This window comes from Mustelus asterias, chromosome 11, assembly GCF_964213995.1.
Source record: "Mustelus asterias chromosome 11, sMusAst1.hap1.1, whole genome shotgun sequence".
NCBI lineage: Eukaryota > Metazoa > Chordata > Chondrichthyes > Carcharhiniformes > Triakidae > Mustelus > Mustelus asterias.
This window is the reverse complement of record NC_135811.1, coordinates 54,963,814-54,986,998: the sequence shown is the minus strand read 5'-3', so window position 1 is coordinate 54,986,998 and position 23,185 is coordinate 54,963,814. Positions and strand designations below refer to the sequence as shown.

The 23,185-nt window shown below is 45.4% G+C and overlaps 1 protein-coding gene across 1 annotated transcript in view; it reads right to left on the bottom strand.

Moving 5' to 3' along the window:
* Window positions 1-23,185, bottom strand: part of LOC144500250 (protein bicaudal C homolog 1-like) — a 222,813-nt gene that overhangs the window by 38,244 nt on the left and 161,384 nt on the right. Inside the window, exons 7-12 of the mRNA XM_078222926.1 lie at window positions 22,073-22,126; window positions 18,729-18,923; window positions 15,067-15,318; window positions 10,405-10,536; window positions 5,886-6,075; window positions 2,177-2,376 (exon numbers count right to left, since the gene is read on the bottom strand). Coding sequence (XP_078079052.1) covers window positions 2,177-2,376; window positions 5,886-6,075; window positions 10,405-10,536; window positions 15,067-15,318; window positions 18,729-18,923; window positions 22,073-22,126 — 1,023 coding nt within the window. The remainder of the gene's footprint in view (window positions 1-2,176; window positions 2,377-5,885; window positions 6,076-10,404; window positions 10,537-15,066; window positions 15,319-18,728; window positions 18,924-22,072; window positions 22,127-23,185) is intronic.

The following is a 23,185-nucleotide window of genomic DNA, read 5'->3' as shown; positions in this document are numbered from 1 at the left end:
CAAGGAAGCGGATCTCAGCTGTGTCACTGATAATCTGCTTGTGAAGTTTCGGAAGCCCAACACTTGTCTTTCAGTTTGAAGCCAACTCAATTAATCGCAGAAAAGGACAAAGGGGTTTAATTGTCAGGAATCCAACATTAAAGGTTCTGGCTGAACCAATTGTACAGAACATGCTGTTGATATTCCAAAATGATTGATTTCTCTACCCTGGAGATCTTGGATAACTTTTTACAATCGGTTTCACATTGGTCTGGGTAATTTTGTGTAACATTTTATTAGCCCGAGGACAGTTAACTACAAACTATTCACTCTAATTAACCTCAGCACTCAAAGTGATAAACAAAAATTCTTCCAAGCACCACAACTTAAATAATGTTCCATTCTAACAAAAGTTCTTGCTAGTTTTTGTTAAAGTTTTTATTTATTAGTGTCACAAGTAGGCTTACATTAACACTGCAATGAAGTTCCTGTGAAAATCCCCGAGTCGCCACACTCCGGCGCCTGTTCGGGTACACTGAGGGAGAATTTAGTATGGCCAATGCACCTAACCAGCACACCTTTTGGACTGTGGGAGGAAACCAGAGCACCCGGAGGAAACCCACGCAGACACGGGGAGAACGTGCAGACTTCGCACAGACAGTGATCCAAGATGGGAATTGAACCCGGTTCCCTGGGGCTGTGAGGCAGCAGTGCTAACTACTGTGCCACCATGCTGCCCTGTAGCTGCCCACATGATAGTGAGCTACAAAAACTAACAGAAGTTCAAGCTTTGCACCTTTTGTAGTGAGCATTTTGAAATGTCTGTGATGTTTCTTTGACTGGATGAAACACCTCAGAGTGTAACATGGTGTATGTACAGGAACTGAATATTATTTCACATTATTAAATATTTGTAATGTTCTTTCTTTTACAAATAAAGTACATTACTGTAAAAAAACCCAGAAGTTCAAAGTTCAATCCCTGAACAATGTTGAATTCATTTCTGAGCATTTATGGGGACATTCAACTTCTCACCCTTTCCCCAGGCCAGAAAAGGAAGGAGGGAATCAGCAAACGTTCTTGCTCTTATCCACTTGACTAGATTCGTTCAAACCACGCCTCTAAATCTGAAGGTTGTGGGTCAAGGCTGGAGTATATGTCTTGTCTGAGGCACTAGTGCAATACCAATGGCATGCTGCTCTGTCAGAGGTGCTATCTTTCAGCTGGGCCATTAAACCGAGGCTGGTCTGCCCATTCAGGTGGACGTTAAAGATCTACGGAACTTCTTGCAGGTGAGTGGGGAATTCTCCCAGTGTCCTGGCCAACATTCATCACTTAACTAACAGCACCTAAAGTAAATTAGCTGGTCATTTACCTCGCTGCTGCTTAGAAACCAGTTGTCCTGTTATTAGGAGCACTGAATACTGCAACATCCAGAGGATATAACAGGTGCTAGATAAATGGAGGTTCCTTGATTTTTTTCTTCTCTTTAAATCTGTTCATTTTGTAAAAACTCTATTTCTCTCCTTGTTATTTTCTCTCTCTCATTTTCTATCTATTGCCACGAGCATCAGTCATTCCATGTCAATCATTGTAGTTCCTTTGTGTCATAGAGTATCATAGAATCCCTACAGTGTAGGAGGTGGTCATTCAGCCCATCAAGTCTGCACCAACTCTTATCCAGGCTTGCCCCAGAACCCCACATATTTACCCCGCTAATTCCCCCAACCTATATATCCATCTAACCTAAATATCTAAGGGTCAATTTAGCATGGCCAATCAACCTAACACACACATCTTTGGACTGTGGGAGGAAACCCACACAGACATGGGGAAAACGTGCAAACTCCACACAGACAGTGACCCAAGGCCAGAATTGAACCCTGGTCCCTGTCGTGGTGGGATTCGAACCCGGGTCCCAGAACATTAGCTGAGTTTCTGGATTAAAAGTCTAGTGATAATACCACTCGGCCATCGCCTCCCCAAGGAGAGCCATTGGACACAGGAAGCCCAGGGACTAAACCTCCAGGAATATGTCCAGTCACATTTGGTGACCAGCATTTCATATTCTCTTAGTGCTTGAGAGGGTTAAAGTTCAATAGTTTGTTGACCAATGCTGAATATTAATGAGCTGCCACCGGTCATTATTCTGACATCCAGACTAAGCACTGACCCAACCGGTAATGCTTCACCCTACCTTAACATGGCCATTGATGCAGGAAGTTGCTGTCTTGTCACTCTCTGGGGATAAGGCACTGATCTGAATATCCATGGGTGCTAGACCAGGAGGTGGCGATGGCGTGGTCTGGCCGTACCCATGCAGACCGGACAGCAAGATACTGGTCAAAGTCGCTTGTGTTGTTGGTGGGATCATGAGGGGAGATACTGTGGAGATACCTGGGTGAATAAAAAAACAAATCCATCAACATTTTGCCCATTCTCTCATGAGGAGAAGCCCTTTCTTTCTGACTTTGGTTGCAAGATTACAATTTGATGGAAGTTATCCAACTCGCCTCTCCCTCGTGTGTGGCAGGACTGCCCATCGCAAACCAGGGTGACCTGCGGTTTTCAGTTTGAAGGGATGGAAAATCCCTGGCAGTGGGAAATTTGAGGAAGACCCACTCCTGGAATTTTTACCTCGATAAAACTCAAAGCTGGAAGATTTGAGAGGAATTGTTTGGCCACCATGAGAGGGTTCTCTCATCCGGCTTGTGGTTGGTGCTCCATCCAGCAGAGCTCCTCGCTAAAGAGGTCAATTCAAACCAAATCAGAAATAGATTCTTACAAACCCGGACCTTCTTATAAGTGCAGCTTTCTGCTGTTTGTCAGATGCATGCTGTGAGGTTTGAGGCCAAGGGTTTTAAGAAATACAAGGCACAAACACCTCTCTTGGGCATAGTTGACAGTGATTTGCAGCCATATAAACCCGTGTGAGTATCGTACACATGGGAGAGCTGTCAAGTGGTGCTACTTTTAATATCTGAGTAAAGGTCAAATGGAAGTGAGGCGCTTACCAAGGAACATTCCCCTTTCCAGTTCCATATGTCAGGAATCCCAGCATGCACTTGGTGAAATTTTGCCTCTGCTTTTTGCAGCTGATTCTTTTCTTAACAATTGTTTTTTTGGGGGGAATAAAAGCCCCTCCCCCAAGCCCAGATCTGTCACCCAGCCCCTCCCCCAAGCCCAGATCTGTCACCCAGCCCCTCCCCCAACCCAGATCTGTCACCCAGCCCCGCCCCAACCCAGATCTGTCACCCAGCCCCTCCCCCAACCCAGATCTGTCACCCAACCCCGCCCCCAGATCTGTCACCCAGCCCCGCCCCCAGATCTGTCACCCAGCCCGCCCCCAGATCTGTCACCCAGCCTCGCCCCCAGATCTGTCGCCCAGCTTCGCCCCCAGATCTGTCACCCAGCTCCGCCCCCAGATCTGTCACCCAGCCCCGCCCCCAACCCAGATCTGTCACCCAGCCCCTCCCCAACCCAGATCTGTCACCCAGCCCCTCCCCCAACCCAGATCTGTCATCCAGCCCCTCCCCCAACCCAGATGTCACCCAGCCCCACCCCAGATCTGTCACCCAGCCCCGCCCCCAGATTTTTCACCCAGCCCTGCCCCCAGATCTGTCACCCAGCCCACGCCCATCACTAGGGCTCCTCCTCTGAACTTTAATTGTCACACCAGCACTGTGAATGAATCTACAAAGACGCATCCAAATGTACCTCCTCACATTCAGCCACATTAGCATATTTGGTCTTGTTCTGTCAAACTGTAGCCTTCTATTCATATCTTCTTTGGTCAGGAAATGTCCAGGAGCGAGTTCCCATTTCCCATCCACCATATTTATTTAATAAAAGTTATATTGTAATGTAATACTGACAGGATAATAACCTCCATTCTAGAGACTGCACTGAATGCCACCTCCCTCGCCTCCCCCTATACCACGTGATTCAGTTACCTTCCAATTTGCAAATTGCATTGTTCTTTCATTCTTTCATGAGGTGCAGGCATCAATGGCATTTATTGCCCATCCCTAATTTCCCCTGAACTGAGTGGCTTGCTCAGCCATTTCAGAGGGCAGTAAAAAGTTAATGATGTTGCTGTGGCTCCGGAGTCTCATACAGGCCAGACCACGTAAGGACAGCAGATTTCCTTCCCAAAAGGACATTAGTGAACCAGATGGGTTTTTACAACAATCGACGATGGTTTCAAGGTCATGATTACTGAGAAGAGCTTTATATTCTACATTTATTAATTATATTTAAATTCCACCAGCTATCATGCTGGGATTTGAACCCATGTCTGCAGAGCCATTGCCTGGATTGCTAGTCCAATGACATTTTTGTCAAACGGAGATTATGTCTTACAAATTTGATTTTTTGAGGAGGTGACTAGGTGTGTAGATAAGGGCAGTGCAGTTGATGCAGTTTACATGGACTTCAGTAAGGCTTTGACAAGATCCCACATGGGAAGCTGATGAAGAATTTAAGAGCCCATGGGGTCCAGGGCAATTTGGTAAACTGGATCCAAAATTGGCGCAGTGGCAGGAGGCAGAGGGTGATGGTCAAAGGTTGTTTTTGAGACTGTCCAGTGGTGTTCCGCAGGGATCAGTGCTGGGTCCCTTGCTGTTTGTAGTACACATTAATGATCTGGATGTGAATGTATGAGGTATGATAAGTTCGCAGAAGACACAAAAATTGGTGGTGTGATGAATAGTGAGGAGCAAAACCTTAGATTACAGGATGATATAGACAGGCTGGTCGATGGGCAGAACAGTGGCAAATGGAATTTAACCCTGAAAAGTGTGAGGTGATGCATTTTGGGAGGACTAACAAGGCAAGGGAATGCACAATGAATGATCGGATGCTAGGAAATGCAGAGGATGAGAGGGACCTTGGGGTGCATGTCCATAGATCACTGAAGACAGCAGGACAGGTAGATAAGGTGGTTAAGACATATGGGATACCTGCCTATTAACTGAGGCTTTCAATAAAAGAGCAGGGAGGTTATGATGGAGCTGTATAAAACACTGGTTAGGCCACAGCTGCAGTACTGTGTGCGATTCTGGTCGCCACACTATTGGAAGGATGTGATTGCAGTTGGGAGGGTGCAGAGGAGATTCACCAGGATGTTGCCTGGGCTGGAGCATTTCATCGAATCCCTGCAGACAGAAGGAAGCCTTTCAGCCAATTGAATTTGCACGGATGATAATCCCACCCTATCCCCATAACCCCACGTATCCCCCTTAATAAGGGGTAATTTAACACGGCCAATCAACCTAACCCACACATCCTTGGAGTGTGGGAGGAAACCAGAGCACTCGGAGGAAACCCACACAGACACGGGGAGCTTCAGCTATGAAGAGAGGCTGGTTAGGCTGGTGGCGTCTTCCTTGAAGCTGAGAAGGCTGAGGGGGGGGGGGGGCTGATTGAGGTGTTTAAAATGACGAGAGACATGGTCAGGGTAGGTAGGAAGGATAACCTGGGAGCATAGATTTTAAAGTAAGTGGCAGGAGGTTTATACGAGGTGAGAGGAAAACCTTTATTCACCCAAACTGTGGTGGGAATCTGGAACACTCTGCCTGAAAATATGGTAGAGGCGGTAACACTAAAGAACATTTAAGAAATATTTAGATGGGCAATTGACACACCATAGCATACATGGCTATGGATTAAGTGCTGGAAAATGGGATTGAAACACACCAGCTTGATGGCTGGTGTAGACACGATGGGCTGAAGGGCCTCTTATTGTGCTGTAAATGTCCATGATTCTATGATACTGCTACCACGTCACCAGCACCACCTGGTTCGATACTGCTCAACCTCAAATAGATTTTTAAAATTTAAAATTTGAGAAGTCAGGACTCAGCAAGGTGATTAGTCCTGCCGAGTAAATCAAAATACCTGCATACCTAACTGAGCGAGGCCAAGTCCAGCTGAAGCCAGGATATCGAGTCCATGACAGGAGAGTCCAATCGGGCAGCTGACTGTCGATGGCGCATTTGTTGTCATAGCAACGCCACTGTTTTCCAAGCCCAGTAGACATTTTCTTGCTTCGTACATATTTACAGCATTTCTCTCCACGCTTTTCACAATCACTGACTGACGAGAGAGAGAGAGAGGGGGAGAGGGAGAGGGGGAGGGGGAGGGGGAGAGGGGGAGAGAGGGAGGGGGAGAGGGAGAGAGAGGGAGGGGGAGGGGGAGAGGGAGAGATGAGTGATCAACCACCTTAAAACAGCATTATGGATTTACAATTTTGTTTTACTCCATATTAAAGTTATAAAACCAATGTGCAGAGCGGACGGGGCAAGCCCTTAATCCATCTCCTTGCTTGCTCCAAAAACCAGTTCAAATTGAACCCAATTCACACTCTCCACAAGAGAGACATACAAGATCCAAGCTGACAGGATAAGGCATTGCACCCAGTCTTGGGCTTGATCTGACGCTTGATCTTAGCCAAAAGGTCATTTTTAATGTTCACATAAACAAGTACATCATTGGCATATGTAATGCAATCCTTGATGTGACAGATAATAGGAGACAAGTTCACACATTTCAGCTAAGACCAAGGCAGCAGGTCTCGGGAGGAGGGAGGGGGATTTGAAACACAACACAAGATGAAGACCATTGCTCCACAGTTTGCTTTGAAAGTATAAAAAGCACCACCGCCAGAGGTAATGAATAAAAGCAGAAGATTGCGGATGCTAGATGTCTGAAATTAAAAACAGAAAAATGCTGGAAAGACAAAGCAGGTCCGGCAGCATCTGTGGAGAGAGAAGCAGAGGGCGGGATTCTCTGAAATCGTCTGGAGCTAGGAATCTCCGATCTTGCCCATGGCCGCCTCGCTGCAAGTGAGAATGGGGAATTTGGTGTTCCAGCCTAAATGGCATTCACTTTCAGCGGCACTGGGAATCCCAGCTGCCAACGAGGTTTCGCCGAGAGTTCACCTTTTGAGTCCAATCTGACTCTTCCGTGGAACTGACTCTTCCGAGGAAGCGTCATATTGGACTGGAAACGTTAACTCAGTTTCTCTCTCCACAGACGTTGCTGCGTTTTGGCCACAGATGAAATCGGGATTGAACCATGGCGTTCACTCTCGGACATTGGGAAGTGAGGGGTGAGGTTTAAATTATGAAATCAATCAATGGATAAACATAAAATGAATTATCCGCAGGTTTACACAACTAACATCGATAGGCAGACATATGAAAGATGTACTGGGTAAAACAATTCCAAATTTTTATTTGAAATAAATAAAAGTCCCAACTGGCTTGCGTTTTGATGTTGAGACAGAAATGAGTCAATGACCCAGCAAAACACAAGTATTTGTCAGACACGTCTAGCAACATTTGGAAAATTAATCTCCTGGTCAGAAACCACAGATTATTGAGCCATTAGACTTGCCTTTGTAGGTACACAAGACTATATATCTACAAGGGAGATACAAACCTCAAAGTAAGCACACATGCACACATAATTCTTTTGACATGACCATTCGAGAAGGTGCACAGCAAGCCAAGAGCTTGCTTGAATTTGCAACCATGTAGAGTTTGCAGCTCTGCAAACCTTCACAAAAGGTGCATTAGCAAAGTAGCTGCTCTCTGTCACAATCTCATGTGAACTATACATAAGAACAATTCAGTCATAGACTTTAACAGCACAGGAAGAAGCCCTTTGGCCCATCGTGTCTCCATCAAGCTGGTCTATTTCAATTCCATTTTCCAACTTGGTCCATGCCTTGTATGGTATGGTGTGTTAAGTGTTCATCTAAATGCTTCTTAAATGTTGCAAGGGTTCCTGCCTCTCCCACCCTTTCAGGCAGAGAGTTCCAGATTCCCACCACCCTCTTGGTGAAAGAGTTTTTCCTCAATCCCCCTCTAAATCTATGCCCCTGGTTATTGACCCCTCTACTGAAGGGAAAAATTTCTTCTCATCTATCCTATGTGCCTTATAATTTTGTAAACCTTGGGCTGTTTCACCCCCCTCGTCCTTCTCTGCTGTAAGGAAAACAACCCCAGCCTATCCAGCCTCTCTTCATAGCTAAAACACTCCAGCTAAGACAACATCCTGGTGAATCTCTTCTGCACCCTTTCTAATCATATCCTTCCTATAGTGTGGCAACCAGAACTGCACGCAATACTCAAGCTGCGATCTAACAAGTGTTTTATACAGCTCCATCATAACCTTCCTGCTCTTATATCCTGTGCCTTGGCTAATAAAGGCAAGTATCCCATAGGCCTTCTTAACCATTTTATCTAGCTGTCCTGCTGCCTTCAGGGGCCTTTGGACATGTACCCCAAGGTTCCTCTGGTGCTCTCTATTTCTTAGCATCCTACCGTTCATTGTGTTTTCCCTTGCCTTGTAACTCTACCCAAAATGCATCACCTCACACTTTTCAGGGTTGAATTCTATTTGCCGCGGTTCTGCCCGATCTGACCAGCCTGTCTGTATCGTCCTGTAATCTAAGGCTTTCCTTCTCGCTATTTACCACACCACCAATTTTCATGCCATCTGTAAACTTACTGATCATACCTCACAAATTCACACCTAGATTATTAATGTACACTGCACAGAGCAAGGGACCCAACACCGATCCCTGCGGGGCACCACTGAACACAGGCTTTCAATCTCAAAAAGAGCCTTTGACCATCACCCTCTGCCTCCTGCCAGTGAGGCAATTTTGGATCCAGTTTGCTAAGTTGCCCTGGATCCGATGGGCTCTTACCTTCTTCATCAGTCTCCCACGTGGGACCTTATCGAAAGCCTTACACACGATGTGAGAGCAGGAACAGCTGTGTTTTCGTAAACTCTACCACTACTCATCTCTTAATCCCTTTGTTGATCCTGATGCAAGCCAGAATTATCTAATCCTGGAGTGTATACTCTGTGCTGTGTTACTGGAAGATCCTGAGCTGGAATGATGGGAAGCTGAGTAAACTCACTGAAATCCTGGTTTGATGGGGGTGGTCGGAGACAGTGGGGTAGGGGGTTGGCTGTGGTGGTTTAGCTGGTCAGCGGGCTGACACTTTGGTGATGTTGAGATGATGGCTGCCATTGAGAGTAAAGCTCTGGATGACAGTCTCAACTCCCCAGCACAATTCATTGGTGCTCACAATGATAAACTGCAATGAGGTATGAGTCGGCTAATGATGGATTTAGAGACGCTACTTAAAGAGATGACAGTGGAAAGACAATGACAAACATTCAAAGAGCGCATGGGTGAACTGCAACAATTGTTTATTCCTGTTTGGCGCAAAAGTATAGGTGGCCAAACTATGGCTTAACAGAAATTAGAGATAGAAGGGGATCAGCCCACCCGGCTTCTGGCCCTGTGTCAAATCCAAACTCCTGGGGTCTAGTGTTTGTAATAGGGAGATATTTTCTTTGCCCTGCAGAAGGGTCATCCAGACTCAAAACGTTGGCTCTATTCTCTCTCCACAGATGCTGTAAGATCCTGAGGGGACTTGACAGAGTGGATATGGAGAGGAAACTTCCTCTTGTGGGAGAACTGAGAACTAGGGGGGTCACTGTTTAAAAATAAAGGGTCATCCATTTAAAACTGCGATGAGGTGAGATTCTCTCTCTTGGAGGAGTGTCTCTGGAACCCTCTTCCTGAAAAGGTGGAGGAAGTGGAATCTTTGAATATTTTTAAGGCAGAGATGGATAGATTCTTGATAAGGGGGTGAAAGGTTATCAGGTGGGAATGTGGAGCTGAGGTTACAATTTGATCAGCCATGATCTTATTGAATGGCAGAGCAGGTTCAAGGAACAGTGTGGCTGACTCCTGCTCCTAATTTGTACCTGTGGCCTTGGTATAGCGCAGAATAATACCAAGTCTAAAAATCCATGATGTGGAGTTGCCGGCATTGGACTGGGGTAGGCACAGTAAGTAGTCTCACAACACCAGGTTAAAGTCCAACAGGTTTATTTGGTAGCACGAGCTTTTGGAGCGTTGCCCCTGATGAAGGAGCAGCACTCCGAAAGCTCGTGCTACCAAATAAACTTGTTGGATTTTAACCTGGTGTTGAGAGATTACTTACTAGGTCTAAAAGGGTTATGTATTTTTTTCTATAGAGTACAGCAGATAGAGGGGTGATCAAAGGAAGATGCATAAGACAATTAAACAATCTGCTCAGGTAATTAGAGAGAAGCTGTTTCCCCTGGCGAAGGAGTCCAGAACAAGCGGGTGTAGCTTTAAACTTAGAGCTTAATGCTAAGATCAGGGACGATGTAAGTAAAGGTGGTGGAAATCTAACTGAAAGCAGGAACCGGCTTGAGGGGCTGAATGGTCCACTCTGGCTTCTGTTGTTTTTATTCACTTGAACCTTTGTTTTTGGCATCCTTCCTTCCTCTTACATGCAGTTATTTGAATGTTATTCATAAAGCAAAGATGAGCTTGGTGAAGAGTGAATGTTTATCAGTATTCCATACCTTACTGGGCTGCTTAGGCTTCGGCTTGATGCTAATGAAGACATCCAACTGCTCCATTAACTGAGCGATACGCTGTGGCTCCACTTCGATATCTTCCTTCATATCAAACATCAACACAAGAGGGAGACAGCCCTGGAGTACAGCATTAACAAAAGATTAAGTGCACAGATCCTGCACCAAGACCACATCTCCATTAAGCAAAACCATTGCCAAATGGAACAAACCTCATCGGAATTAAATTTCAAAGTTTGGGTACACTCTTACTCGAGTTGGACATCAGACATTTGTGTGAAACATTGCTTTTCATTACTTCAGCAGCAAACATCCTATTTAAATTTATGCTGTACCTTTAACATTAAAAAAAATTCTCAAGGCATTTCAGAGGGGCTAAACAAGCTCTGACATCGAACCACGTTGAGATGATGTCTGGGAAGGTGACAAAGAAGCTTGTTCAAAGAGGTTGGTTTTCAGGGGTGACTTAAAGGGGGAACAGTGCCAGCGAGGTTGAGAGATTTATAGAGGGAATTCCAGAGCTTGGACTCTGGGCAACTGAAGGCACGGCCACCAATCATGGAGCAATTAAAGTCAGGGATGCTCGAGAGGCCAGTTTGGGAGGAATGCAAAGATCCTGAAGGATTATCTGTCAACTGAAAGCCATCACTTTTCACATGTACGCTGGTGACAGCCAGCTCGCCGGCATCTCCCTCAACCTCATTAACCACTTCCAAATGATTAGATTTACTCATCCAGAATTCAGTGCGAGAGGAGCAGAAATTTCCTCTAGTTTAATACTGGGAAAACCAAAGCCACTGACTTTAGTCCACATCCCAAACTCTGTTTCTTAGCTACCGACTCCATCCCGCTCCCTGACAACAGTGTGAGATTAAGGCAGTCAGTTTGCAACGTGGGTGCCACGTTCGATTCCAAGATGAGCTGCCAACCTCACACGTGCCATCTCCAAGTGGACCTGTTACTACCACCGTAACATGACCCGCCAATGCCCCTTCCTCACTTCACCTGCTGCTGAAACCCTCGTTCATACCTTTGTTACTCCTAGATTTAATTTTCTCCTGACTCGCTCCTCGCTGGCCTCCCACATTTAACCCTCCGTAAACTTGAGTCCATCTAAAACTCGTTACCCATGTCCTTACACACACCAAGTCATGTTCATCACCCACCCACACTGGCTCCCAATTAAACAAGGCCTTGATTTTTAAATTCCCTTGCTTGTTTTGAAATCCTCCCATGGTCTTATTGCCCTCTATATCTGTTAGCTTCTCTAAGTGTACCTACACCACATGGACTGTGGCGGCTCAAGAAGGCAGCTCACCACCACTTTCTCAAGGGCAATTAGGGACAGGCCATAAATCCTGGCCCAGCCAGCAAAGCCCACACCCGTGGAATGAACAAAAATAAATTCCTCCTCAGAACTCTCTGCCTCCCTTTACTCTTTTAAAATGCTGCTTAAAACCAATTTCCTTGCCGAAGTTTTTGACAATCTGTCCCAATACTGTCTTACGTAGCTCAGTGTCAAATTTTACTTTGCAACATTCCTGCAAAGCAGCTTGGGGATATTTTATTCTGTAAAAGGTGCCAAATAAAAATGCAAGTTGTTGTTGTATCCCCCTCAGTCTAATGTAGCCTTCCTGAGGTGCAGTGTCCAGTTACCCTGAATGGAGTCTAACCGGAACTTTATACACTTGGAATATAACTACAGCCCCTTTGCATCCCAAGTCCCTTGGATCTTCCATTTGCCTCTTAACTTGTTTTATGAACCTGTCCAGTAAACATAAACAGAGAAACTTGAGGCAAGAGTAGGCCATTCGGCCCTTCGAGCCTGCTCTGCCATTCATTACGATCATGGCCAATCATCAAATTCAATATTCTGATCCCACCTTCCTTCCATATCGCTTGATCCCTTTAGCCCCAAGAGCTATATCTAATTTCTTAGCTCTTAGTGATTGTATAATGAGTGAATTTTCCAACATGGTCATTTTACCACGTAAGGTGAATAGAGAGAAAATTACCACAGCCCCATCATTTCATTAAGCTTAATTGACAAATCAATTTGCATTGGGATGCGTCTTTGAAATGTAAACAAGGCCGTCATTAAAGCTTCATTTATCAAAAACACAATATCAGGAATGCACAGGGAAAAAAGACACATTTTAAACACCCATTTCCTTTCAGTTTATCCAATTAGCGAATTTCAAGAAAAGTGTCTTATTGCAGTTATCGACAAAAGTACACACTGGGCCCTGTTTTACCATTGCCTCGCGCCCGTTTTCGGGCACGTAAACGTGGTAAAGTCGGTTGAGAGGCCATTTTCACGATCCGCACCCGCATCTGCGCAGATTGCCACTTTACCGAAACCCAAGAATGGCGGCGATTTGATTCGCGCCCACAACGGGCGCAACGACGATTTAAATACATTTGCATGCATTTAAATTGAATTAATGAACTGCCCGCCCAACTTTATCAGCATTTTCCCCCTTTACCACCGCGTTTGCCAATCTGGACCTGCTAAATAAAAGTCTGAAATGGACGCTCCAGGTTCTGAAGTGCGCGTTCAGTGTTTCCAACGGCTCTCTGACTCAGATCAGTGGTGGGGGGAGGAGGGAGGCAGGTCAGATCATTCTATGATTGGGGGGAGGGGGGGGGGGGGGGAGTGAGGTCAGATCGTTGTCTGGTGGGGAGGGAGGAGGAGGCGGGTCAGATGTTCCTCTGGAGGGGAGGGGAAGTAAGGCCAGACCATTCTCTGGCGGGGGTGGGGAGAGAGTGAAGCCAGTTCGTTGTCGGAGGGGGGGGTGGGGGGGTGAGGCCAGATAGTTGTATGGTGGGGGGTGGGAGGCAGGTAAGATGTATCTTGTTGTGGGGGGGAGGAAGAGACCCGATCGCTCACTGGTGTGGGGGGGGGGGGCAGATGGATCTCTGGTGGGGGGCAGGGGGATCCGCTGCCACTCTGCGGGTGATCGGTGGGGAGGGGAGGGGGCAGGGGTGGCGATCGGTCAGGGTAGTGGGGGAGGGGTGAATAAGGGGGACAGTGATGTGTGGGGGTAGTGGGGGGGTGGATAAGGGGGACAGTGATGTGTGTGGGTAGTGGGGGGGTGGATAAGGGGGACAGTGATGTGTGTGGGTAGTGGGGGGGGTGGATAAGGGGGACAGTGATGTCTGTGGGGACCCTCGCTCACGCTTGTCGCTCCCGGGCCACTTTCTCTACTTTTTGCAGCCCGGGAGCAATCTGACACGGGCGCGCTTTTTCAAATTTTTTTCTAACTGCACATGCGCAGTTCAGAGCTCCGATCGTTTCGGCCGTGCTAAGCCCCGCCCACAGTGTGAATGGGACTGGAGATGGCTGAGAGCGTATGGGGGCGCCTGAAAGCAGATTTCTAAGTCGGATCTGTACTACGCCCAGATTCGGCACTTAGAATGAAAATGGTAAAATCAGGCCCACTATCATCTTAAATACATAGAACATTTTATTGATTGGCTGTACAGAACTGGAGTATTGCTGAAATAGAAGAGAGACATTTTTTCAAAGTTTTTCCCGTTGCACGCATCAGGCTAATTCACCCTGCACTTAAGAATTGGCATTCCTGCGAATTGCCCTAATGAGTGCAGGACAAAAAAGTTCAACAAAGTGTCTTTTTTTTTCCAGCAGTCCACAGAAAACTAAAATCCCACATCCATTCTCCGCAGGAATATTCCATCGCTATGACACTACTGCACGCCAGTAAGGTATTCATGACTCTGCCTTTACGGGGCTGTGTACGTGGTATCACAGAGCCTTTCGGGCCTGTGTTCTTATTAATTAGAATCTCTCCCAAGCTGCTGAAAATAAAAGGAGAAGCGAACGAGACTAGAAAGGCTGCATTTATTGTCCGCTCCCAGTCGTCATGGCGACTGATGGCTCAGTGAATGACTTTGGAGGACTCTAAGAGTCAACCACACAGTCACATGTGGGCCAGACTGGGTAACGAAGCCAGCTTTCCACGTCCTGGGGCACATTAGGGAACTAATTCAGTTTAACAATAATCCAGCAGGGTTCACAGTCGTTTTTATGGTGCCAACCCACAAATTATCAGATTTATTGGATGCAGCCTCACGATTTGCCATGTTGGAATTTGAAAACATATTTGTCACTTGAACATAATACTCAAATTTTACAACATAAAAATATCTACACCTCGACGTGTTTGTGCGGCTCACACACAGATAATCTCCAAACGCCTTTGCAACATTCACTGTGGCGATGAAGCAGCCAATTCATTGTTGCTGCATCAGATTTAAAAGGTGTTTTCATTACGTACAAAAAAGCTTCTAATCAAATTAACCATCAGTGATTGAACAGGTTAGCACCGCTGCCTCACAGCGCCAGGGACCCGGGTTCGATTCCCGGCTTGGCTCACTGTCTGTGCGGAGTCTGCACGTTCTTCCCGTGTCTGCGTGGGGTTCCTCCGGGTGCTCCGGTTTCCTCCCACAGTCTGAAGACGCGCTGGTTCGGTGCATTGACCCAAACAGGCGCCAGAGTGTGGCGACTAGGGGATGTTCACAGTAACTCCATTGCAGTGTTAATGTAAGCCTACTTGTGACATTAGTAAATAAACTTATAAAACTTAAATGACCAGTTTACAGACTATATATGAGAATATTAATGCATACCATGAGGTATTGTCTAGCTAGGCAGACAGACTCGATGGTGCCCTGGAGGTAGACTGTGGATTTCTTCTGGGGATTGCCGGGATCAGGAAAGTGGATCTGGGCTCCAGCTCGCTGCATTATGTGCTTAATGTTATTGCCGTTGCGACCCATCATGAAGAGATGGTGTTGAGGTGCAATGTCGAGCTGGGTGCTGACGGGGATGGCACTGCCCAGGCTGCCAGCTAGATGCTCCAGGAGCGTGGCAGTCCCTTCCTGGAATTAGAACAGGCAGTTTACATTCGACATGTTTGTGCTCTGAACAAAGGAATTCACCCACAAGCTGGTCTCTTCACTTCACTTCCAAACGTCTATAAGCTTGACAGCATAGAAACATGCCATTCGGCCCAACTGGCCCACACCTAGACTCATGTTCACATACAAAACTCCATTCATCTTCCAACATCCAATCCTGTCAGCACATCTGTTCTATTCCCTTTTACATGTGCTTATGGAGTTGTGCATCTGTGCTCTTTGCCTCAAATACATTCTTACCACTATCTGGGCGGCACGGTGGCACAGTGGTTAGCACTGTTGCCTCACAGCGCCAGGGACTTGTGTTCAATTCTGGCCTTGGGTCACTATCTGAGTGGAGTCTGCACGAACTCACCATGGCTGCATGTGTTTCCTCCCACACTCCAAAGATGTGCAGGTTAGGTTGATTGGCCGTGCTAAATTGCCTCTCAGTGTGAGGGGGATTAGCAGGGTAAATAGGTGGGGTTACGGGGATAGGGCCTGGGTGGGATTGTTGTCTGTGCAGGTTTGATGGGCCGAAAAGCCTTCTTCTGTACTGTAGGGATTCTATGATCTGGATGAACAAGTTACTTCTAAATTCTCTGTTGGAGCTTGAGGTGATGATCTTCTATTTATGGCACTCGTTCTATTCTGCACCCCTCCCCCTCTTTTAAATCTACTCTATCAAATCCCTTCATAATTTTAAAGAACTCTATTAGATTTCTTCTCAGTCTTCTCATTTCTCGAGAAAGGAGCCTTAGCCTGTGTCTAATCTTTCCAAACCGCTGGTTAGTCAAATATGCTGGATAACTGAGATGGATGTTAACCCATGTTTTCATCCAATGAGAAAGCCCCAGGGCGATCACATGGGTATTGAGGTCTCACGAGAGGTGTAGGGGTGTGCAAACCGAGTGAGTGATGCAGAAGAGAGATGGTGCTGCAGAGCAGTGGGAGGCACAAGCTGGCCGTCAAGAGGAGTGTTGGAGCCTTTCGTAAATCACTGGTTAAGCCTAAGCTGCAGTATTTTGTTCAATTCTGGCACTGCACTTTAGGGTGCGTACGACGATACTGTGCCTTTAAGAAATGTATTTGGATCATGTTTCTTGTGAGGGGTATTTAAAATTGAACTCCGGGTTACCCGGTGCTGATCTGTCTGCACCAGGCAGTTCACATACTGAGAATGCAGGAGAATAATTGATCCTAGTTATTAGGGTGTTTGTTTTAATCTGAGCTAATACAGTTTTGATCATTTTTTTGGGTCGTTCTCTGGGATTTCAGAGTCGGGTCTGATTAAATGGATTGAGACGAGAAAGAGTCATGTGAATGGGTGGAGCGATACTTAGAGACAAGGAGGCAGATTCTGCTTGGGCCTGCATGAAACATTTCTCTCTCTCCCTCTGGAGGCTGTTGTTTGAGTGTCAGCAGACAGGCGTCTCTCTATATCTCTCTCCTGAGGTTTTCTAGGACTGTTAACACATAACAGCACGTAAGCCTGTGTGATTTTGCCAACTGATTTTGAAGAAGAGTTTAGCTCTCAGAGGAATATTGCTTAAATTGGAACTAATAAAGATAGATGAGCCGTTAAGAATTGTATCTTGTCATGTTTAAATATTTCAATAAGTAGAAGTTCAGCTAATTCTTTTTGTTATAGTTAAATTGAATTGTTAAGTAAAGTTGGTTTTGATAAAAGCTTCCTGGTCAGTCAATAGAATCACACTTGGAGTGAAACACCTTTTCCGCACATTAATGGCAAAATAAAAAATAGTTGGGCTCTAGTCTAATATACCATGGAGTTTCTGATCTGATCCCAAACAAGGGGGTGCAGAGGAGATTTAGAGTGATACCGGGAGGGAGTTCAGCTAAGTGGAAAGAGAAAAGGAGCTGGAGTTGTTCTCAGAACAGAGGACATCATGGGGAGATTGATTAGAGATGTTCAAATAACTAAATAGGGAGAAACTATTTTTAGTGTGTGATGATACTGTGCCTTTAAGAAATGTATTTTTAATCATGTTTCTTGGCAGGTTTTTCAAGCAGCTCCTAGCATTTTGTTTTGGCACCGCCTGTAACCAGTGTCCTCTAATTGTTACTGAAGCAATATAATGGACATCATGTTTATTTTTAATCAGGACTAATGCAGTGTCCTCGGGGTTTTATGGTCCGTTTACAATTGCTGGGTGGAACATTATTGGCAGGTCAGGTGTTACCTGGGGACAGTTTTTCCCACAGAAAAGTCCAAGATTTTAGTTTCATTTTTTCTCAGATGCAGTTTGGACTTGAGACAGAAAGCAGTATCTCTTGTTTTCTCCCTCTCTGGAGTTGAAAATTCTGCTGTCTGTGGGTTGCAGTTAGAAGCTGGTGGAGGCACACAGTGTCTGTCTCTCTCTCTCTTCAGAGGCTTTTTGGAAAGTTCCTGCCTCAGAGTTTTAATCTAACATTCAAAGGACCAATTCACAGCAGGTGTTACAAAGCTGTAAAATCCAGCATCACGTGAGCCTACTTGCTTTTTGCACCATGTCTAAAAAGGGGTTTGCTTGTGGGATGTTGTTTCACTTGGAACATCATAGATAGCTGGCTGTTAAAGTTTATACTATATCATGCTTGATTCTTGTAATTGATAAAAGTTATGCTAACACTTTTTAAATTATACTTTAACTGTTTTCTTAAATAAATTTTGTTTGATAAAAGCTCCCTAGTGGGTCACTTGAATCATACCTGGAGTGAAACACCTTCTGTTCACCCATGCCAAAATCAAATGTAAAACTTTGGGTCTAGGCTAACTTCACAAAACACCTCGGACACTGTATTAGTTCTGATTAAAAATAAACATGATGTCCATTATATTACTTCAGTAATAATTAGAGGACACTGGTTACAGACAAAACAGTGCCAAAACAAAATGCTGGGAGCTGCTTGGAAAGCCTGTCAAGAAACATGATTGAAATACATTTCTAAAAGGCACTGTATCATTACAACTGACAAGAAACAGCAACTAGAGAAGAATGATTGAAGGAATTGGTGAAAGAAATGGAAGGTAGAAAGAGATGAGAGAATTTTTTTCAAATGCACCCAAGTTGTCATGCATTGCCCGAAAAGACAATGGAAGCATCTTCAACAATAACTTTCAAACAAGAATTGAATAAATACTCTGGAAAGAAACGCCTGCAGAGCTACGGGGACAAAATCAGGATAGGGGACTAATTGGATAGCTTTCCCAAAGAGTCAGCAGACACACAATGGGCCGAATGACTTCGTTCTTTTCTGTCAGATTCTGTTGTTCAGTCAGTGTATTAACCTGGCCTGTAAGGGAAATGGTTTTGTGAATCTTGATTGTGTTTAGATCTACTGAATCGAAGGTAACACCAGTCTCTATAAAAGGCTGGGACTGCTCTCACCTTGACTGCCGCAGCATTGTTCTGAGATCCTCGGATAATAACCGTGGCACCATACATCCGTGACCGCTGTTTGAAGGAAATGGAGATGTTATAGGTTTGGGATAGGTGCTGGATGGTGGGCGAGTTGGGGTCTGGAATAGGCTGTAAGATGCCAGCGATGGGCAAATCGAACATCATCACCAGAGGGAGCAGCTCCTGGATGACAGAACATTGAACGCAGAGTTACTAAACAATAACCACTAAATAAGAAAACACCACAGGCTGTAGATTCAGGCCTATTGCTCACTACCTCTCTTTATATAACCACACAGCTGCTAAGGGTAACCACTTAGACAAGTACTTGTTTACAAGCAGAAAGGGAATAGTTACATGCAGTAAAAATAAACTTTTATTCATGGTGTAATCTCAGCTCATGCATTAGGATGCAACTCGCTTAAAAAGATTTAAAAGGTTAAATAATTAAACGATTCCTCCCAGGCTTCAAGGTGCAATTCCAGAATCACGGAATTATTTACAGAACAATTATTTACAGAACAGGAGGAAACTATTTGGCTCCTTGTATGCGCGCTGGCTCTATGAAGGAGCAATTTACTTTGTGCCACTCACCCAACTTTCTTCCTGTCGCCCTGCACGTTTTTCCTTTTCAGATAATAACCCAATTCCCTCTTAAATGCCCTCCAACACACTCGTCTGTGAATTTTATTTGATTGAAATAAATTATTTGATATGATTTTCATACTGTACTACATGACTGCAGGAGCTTTGCATTTTTATACTGTGCCTCCCACAGTTTGAGAGAGTGGGAGTTTTTAAACCTTGTTTCCTGCACAGCACAGGAGATGACCACTGGGCATGGCTCTTGGAAAGAGCAATCCAATTAGTCCCGCTAACCCCGTTCTTTGCCCACAGTCTAGTAAATACTTCTTATTCAAAGGAACAGTGGGAATTTTAATACTATCTCATTAAGGTTTACTTTTCTATTCTCTCAAGATTAACTTGCAGGTTGAGTTGGTAGTTAGCAAGACAAATGCAATGCTGGCATTCATTTTGAGAGGACTAGAATACAAAAGCAGGGATGTACTGCTGAGACTTTATAAGGCTCTGGTCAGACCACCTTTGGAATATCATGAGCAATTTTGGGCCACTGTATCTAAGGATGGCTTGGGTCACTGTCTGTGTGGAGTTTGCACATTCTCCTCGTGTCTGCGTGGGTTTCCTCCGGGTGCTCCGGTTTCCTCCCACAGTCCAAAGATGTGCGGGTTAGGTTGATTGGCCATGCTAAAATTTCCCCTTAGTGTCCTGGGATGCGTAGGTTAGAGGGATTAGTGGGTAGATGTGTAGGGATATGGGGGTAGGGCCTGGGTGGGATTGTGGTCGGTGCAGACTCGATGGGCCGAATGGCCTCTTTCTGTACTGTAGGGTTTCTATGATTCTATTTCTATGTGCTGGCCTTGGAGAGGGTCCAGAGGAGGTTCACAAGAATGATCCCGGGAATGAAAGGCTTGATGGATATGTACTCGGAGTTCAGAAGAATGAGGGGGGGGATCTCGTTTAATGTACAGAATACTGAAAGGCCTGGATTGAGTGGACGTGGGGAATATGTTTCCATTAGTAAGAGAGGCTAGGATCCGAGGGGTAATGTCAGAGTAAAGGGATGACCCTTTAGAACTGAGATGAGGAGGAATTTCTTCAGCCAGAGGGTGGTGAATCTGTGGAATTCATTGCCACAGAAGGCTGTGGAGGCCAGATCATTGAGAATATTTAAGATAGAGATAGATCGGTTCTTGATTTGTAAGGGAATCAAAGGTCACAGGGAAAAGGCAAGAGAATGGGGTTGAGAAACATATCAGCTATGATTGAATGGTGGAGCAGACTCGATGGGCTGACTGGCCTAATTCTGCTCCTATATCTTATGGTCAAATCTAGGGCCCACTTCTTGTGCATTGTTGATGTCAGTGAATGTGGGGGAATTGTGCATGTGCAGCTAATGCACTGTACCGGAGGTCATAATCACTCCTATTCTCACTCATATCTAAAAGGTGGCAAACAACTCTTTCCTCTTTCTAAAACTAATCTGAAACTCCGGCTTGTGTTGTGAACTTCCCGAATGTTGGGAAAGTGGAGTGGCCCTGTCCTGTCTGAAAATCCAGCTCCATTTCCACACATGCCAGTGTAGGAGATTCCTACACCTTGTGCAGATGACTGACTCGAAATTAAAAATCATTCCTAACCTCTTTCGCAATCATTTTCACATGACTGTTAACTCTGGTCCCAAATATTCCACAGCTACCCCTATTTAAAATATCGTTATAAACTCATATTGAGGTCACTCTCATGAACAAACCTGTTCGGAGGCAACAAACCGTGACATCAATGTGTGCTTTATGTTCTCTACTTTCCATTCAAATTTAACAAGAAAAAACATGCTTAACAGATGAACATTTGAATTTTAATTTCATAGAATCCCTCCAGAAAGGTGGGGCGGCATGGTGGCACAGTGGTTAGCACTGCTGCCTCACAGTGCCAGGGACCAGGTTCGATTCCTGGTTTGAGTCACTGTCTGTATGGAGTCTGCACGTTCTCCCCGTGTCTGCGTGGGTTTCCTCCGGGTGCTCCGATTTCCTCCCACACTCCAAAGATGTGCAGGTTAGGTTGATTGACCATGCCATATTTGCCCTTAGTGTCAGGGGCATTAGCAGGGTAAATACGTGGGGTTATGGGAGAGGGGGGGTGGAGAATTGTTGTCGATGCAGGCCCGATGGGCTAAATGGCCTCCTTCTGCACTGTCGGGATTCTATGATGATCCTGTGATGAAAGAGGCCATTCGGAATTTCGGATCTGCACTAAACCTCTGAAAGAGCATCCCACCCAGACGTTTCCCCTCCACCCTATCCCCATAACCCTGCACATTTATCATGGCCAATCCACCTAACCCACACATCCTTGGACTGTGGGAGGAAACCGGAGCACCCGGAGGAAACCCACGCAGGCACGGGGAGAATGTGCAAACTTCACACAGACACTGACCCAAGCCAGGAATCGAACCTGGGTCCCTGGCGCTGTGAGGCAGCAGTGCTAACCACTGTGTCACCATGCCGCCCATAGATGCTTAAGATTCAATTGTTCATCTACTTATGAAGCACTTCTGTTCCAAGCACTACCATCTGATCAGCAAATCCTCCTGTTTAACAGGTCTGTAAGTCTATAAGTAACAATAGAATCTGGTTCTCTACGAATTCAAAGTACCCTTCTATCAGTAACTGCTGAGGATGCTGTCAATGGTAATCGAACTTCATGCATCATCAAAGCCATGCAGCAATTGGTAGACCAGGTTAGGAACTTACCCTAATACGGCCTCGGGCAGCTTCGACACCATACGGCTGTCCTGCTATGGAGACCTGGTAATCAAAGCAGATCCATTGCAAGCAATTAGAAATGTGATTTTTCATACATTTCTCTTGTGGGGACTTGCTTCGAGTAATGGTCCATGTCTGGGGAGTGACATATCATCGGGAACTCCTGACAAATAATGAAACATTCCTGCAGACCCTCCCCGCAGTCCTGTTTCTCAGGAGATGCTTTCGCAACATTTCCAAAACCACCATCAGCTAGTCATTGTAAATTGATGCTAACATTACAGAAACTTTTTTTCTTCAATGCAGCAAAAGGAGGAATGTGCTCAAAGGAGCACAGGAAAACCGCAGAACTTTCTGATCAGCACACAGAAACTGCTGAACCCCCTCAAGGACCCTGAGAATAAGGGGAACCTTGCTTAGAAATAAATGAGAAATTCCATCTCTATGTCACCAGTAATTATGTCAATCTCTAGTCTAAGCCAGGCAGCAGTAGAGTCCAGTTGTGACTAATCAAATGTGAACGGCACAAAATTCCAATTAGATCAAAATCATCAACCATTCCCGCCAACAGAATAGAAAATCCCACCGAATGGTGCCTACGATAAACTGAGATTCCTCATTGGTAATTCCAGATTAGCCAAACTTCTCCAAGCTTGTCATGTGACCGTGTTGCCGACCAATCAGGCCACACAAGAGCGCAAACCCATGAAGCACTGGGCAAGCCACCATTTGACATCGAGGTCTCCCAGTGAAAGGACAAAACCTTCTAGTGTGGCTGAGCCTGAGAAAGAGTGTCATCAACCATTGACCCTGAAGGGTCCAATCAATGACTGCCTGTGAGCCAATGACTCACCTGCCTGTTTCCCTACCCGATACCATCAAGACCATGAAGGAATTTCTACACTGCAGCACCAAAACACTGAAAACATGCCTGAAGACAGCATGCTAAACAGAAAGTGATTACAGAGCTTTCCAGAGATAACTCCTGACATTTTTCACTGCAAGGCTCCGGCCTTTTACAAGGTCAGGCCAGTGTAAGGTGTGAACAAATTGAATAAAGACTTTTTCCACACATTCACTGCTTCCCTATGTTTTCATTTG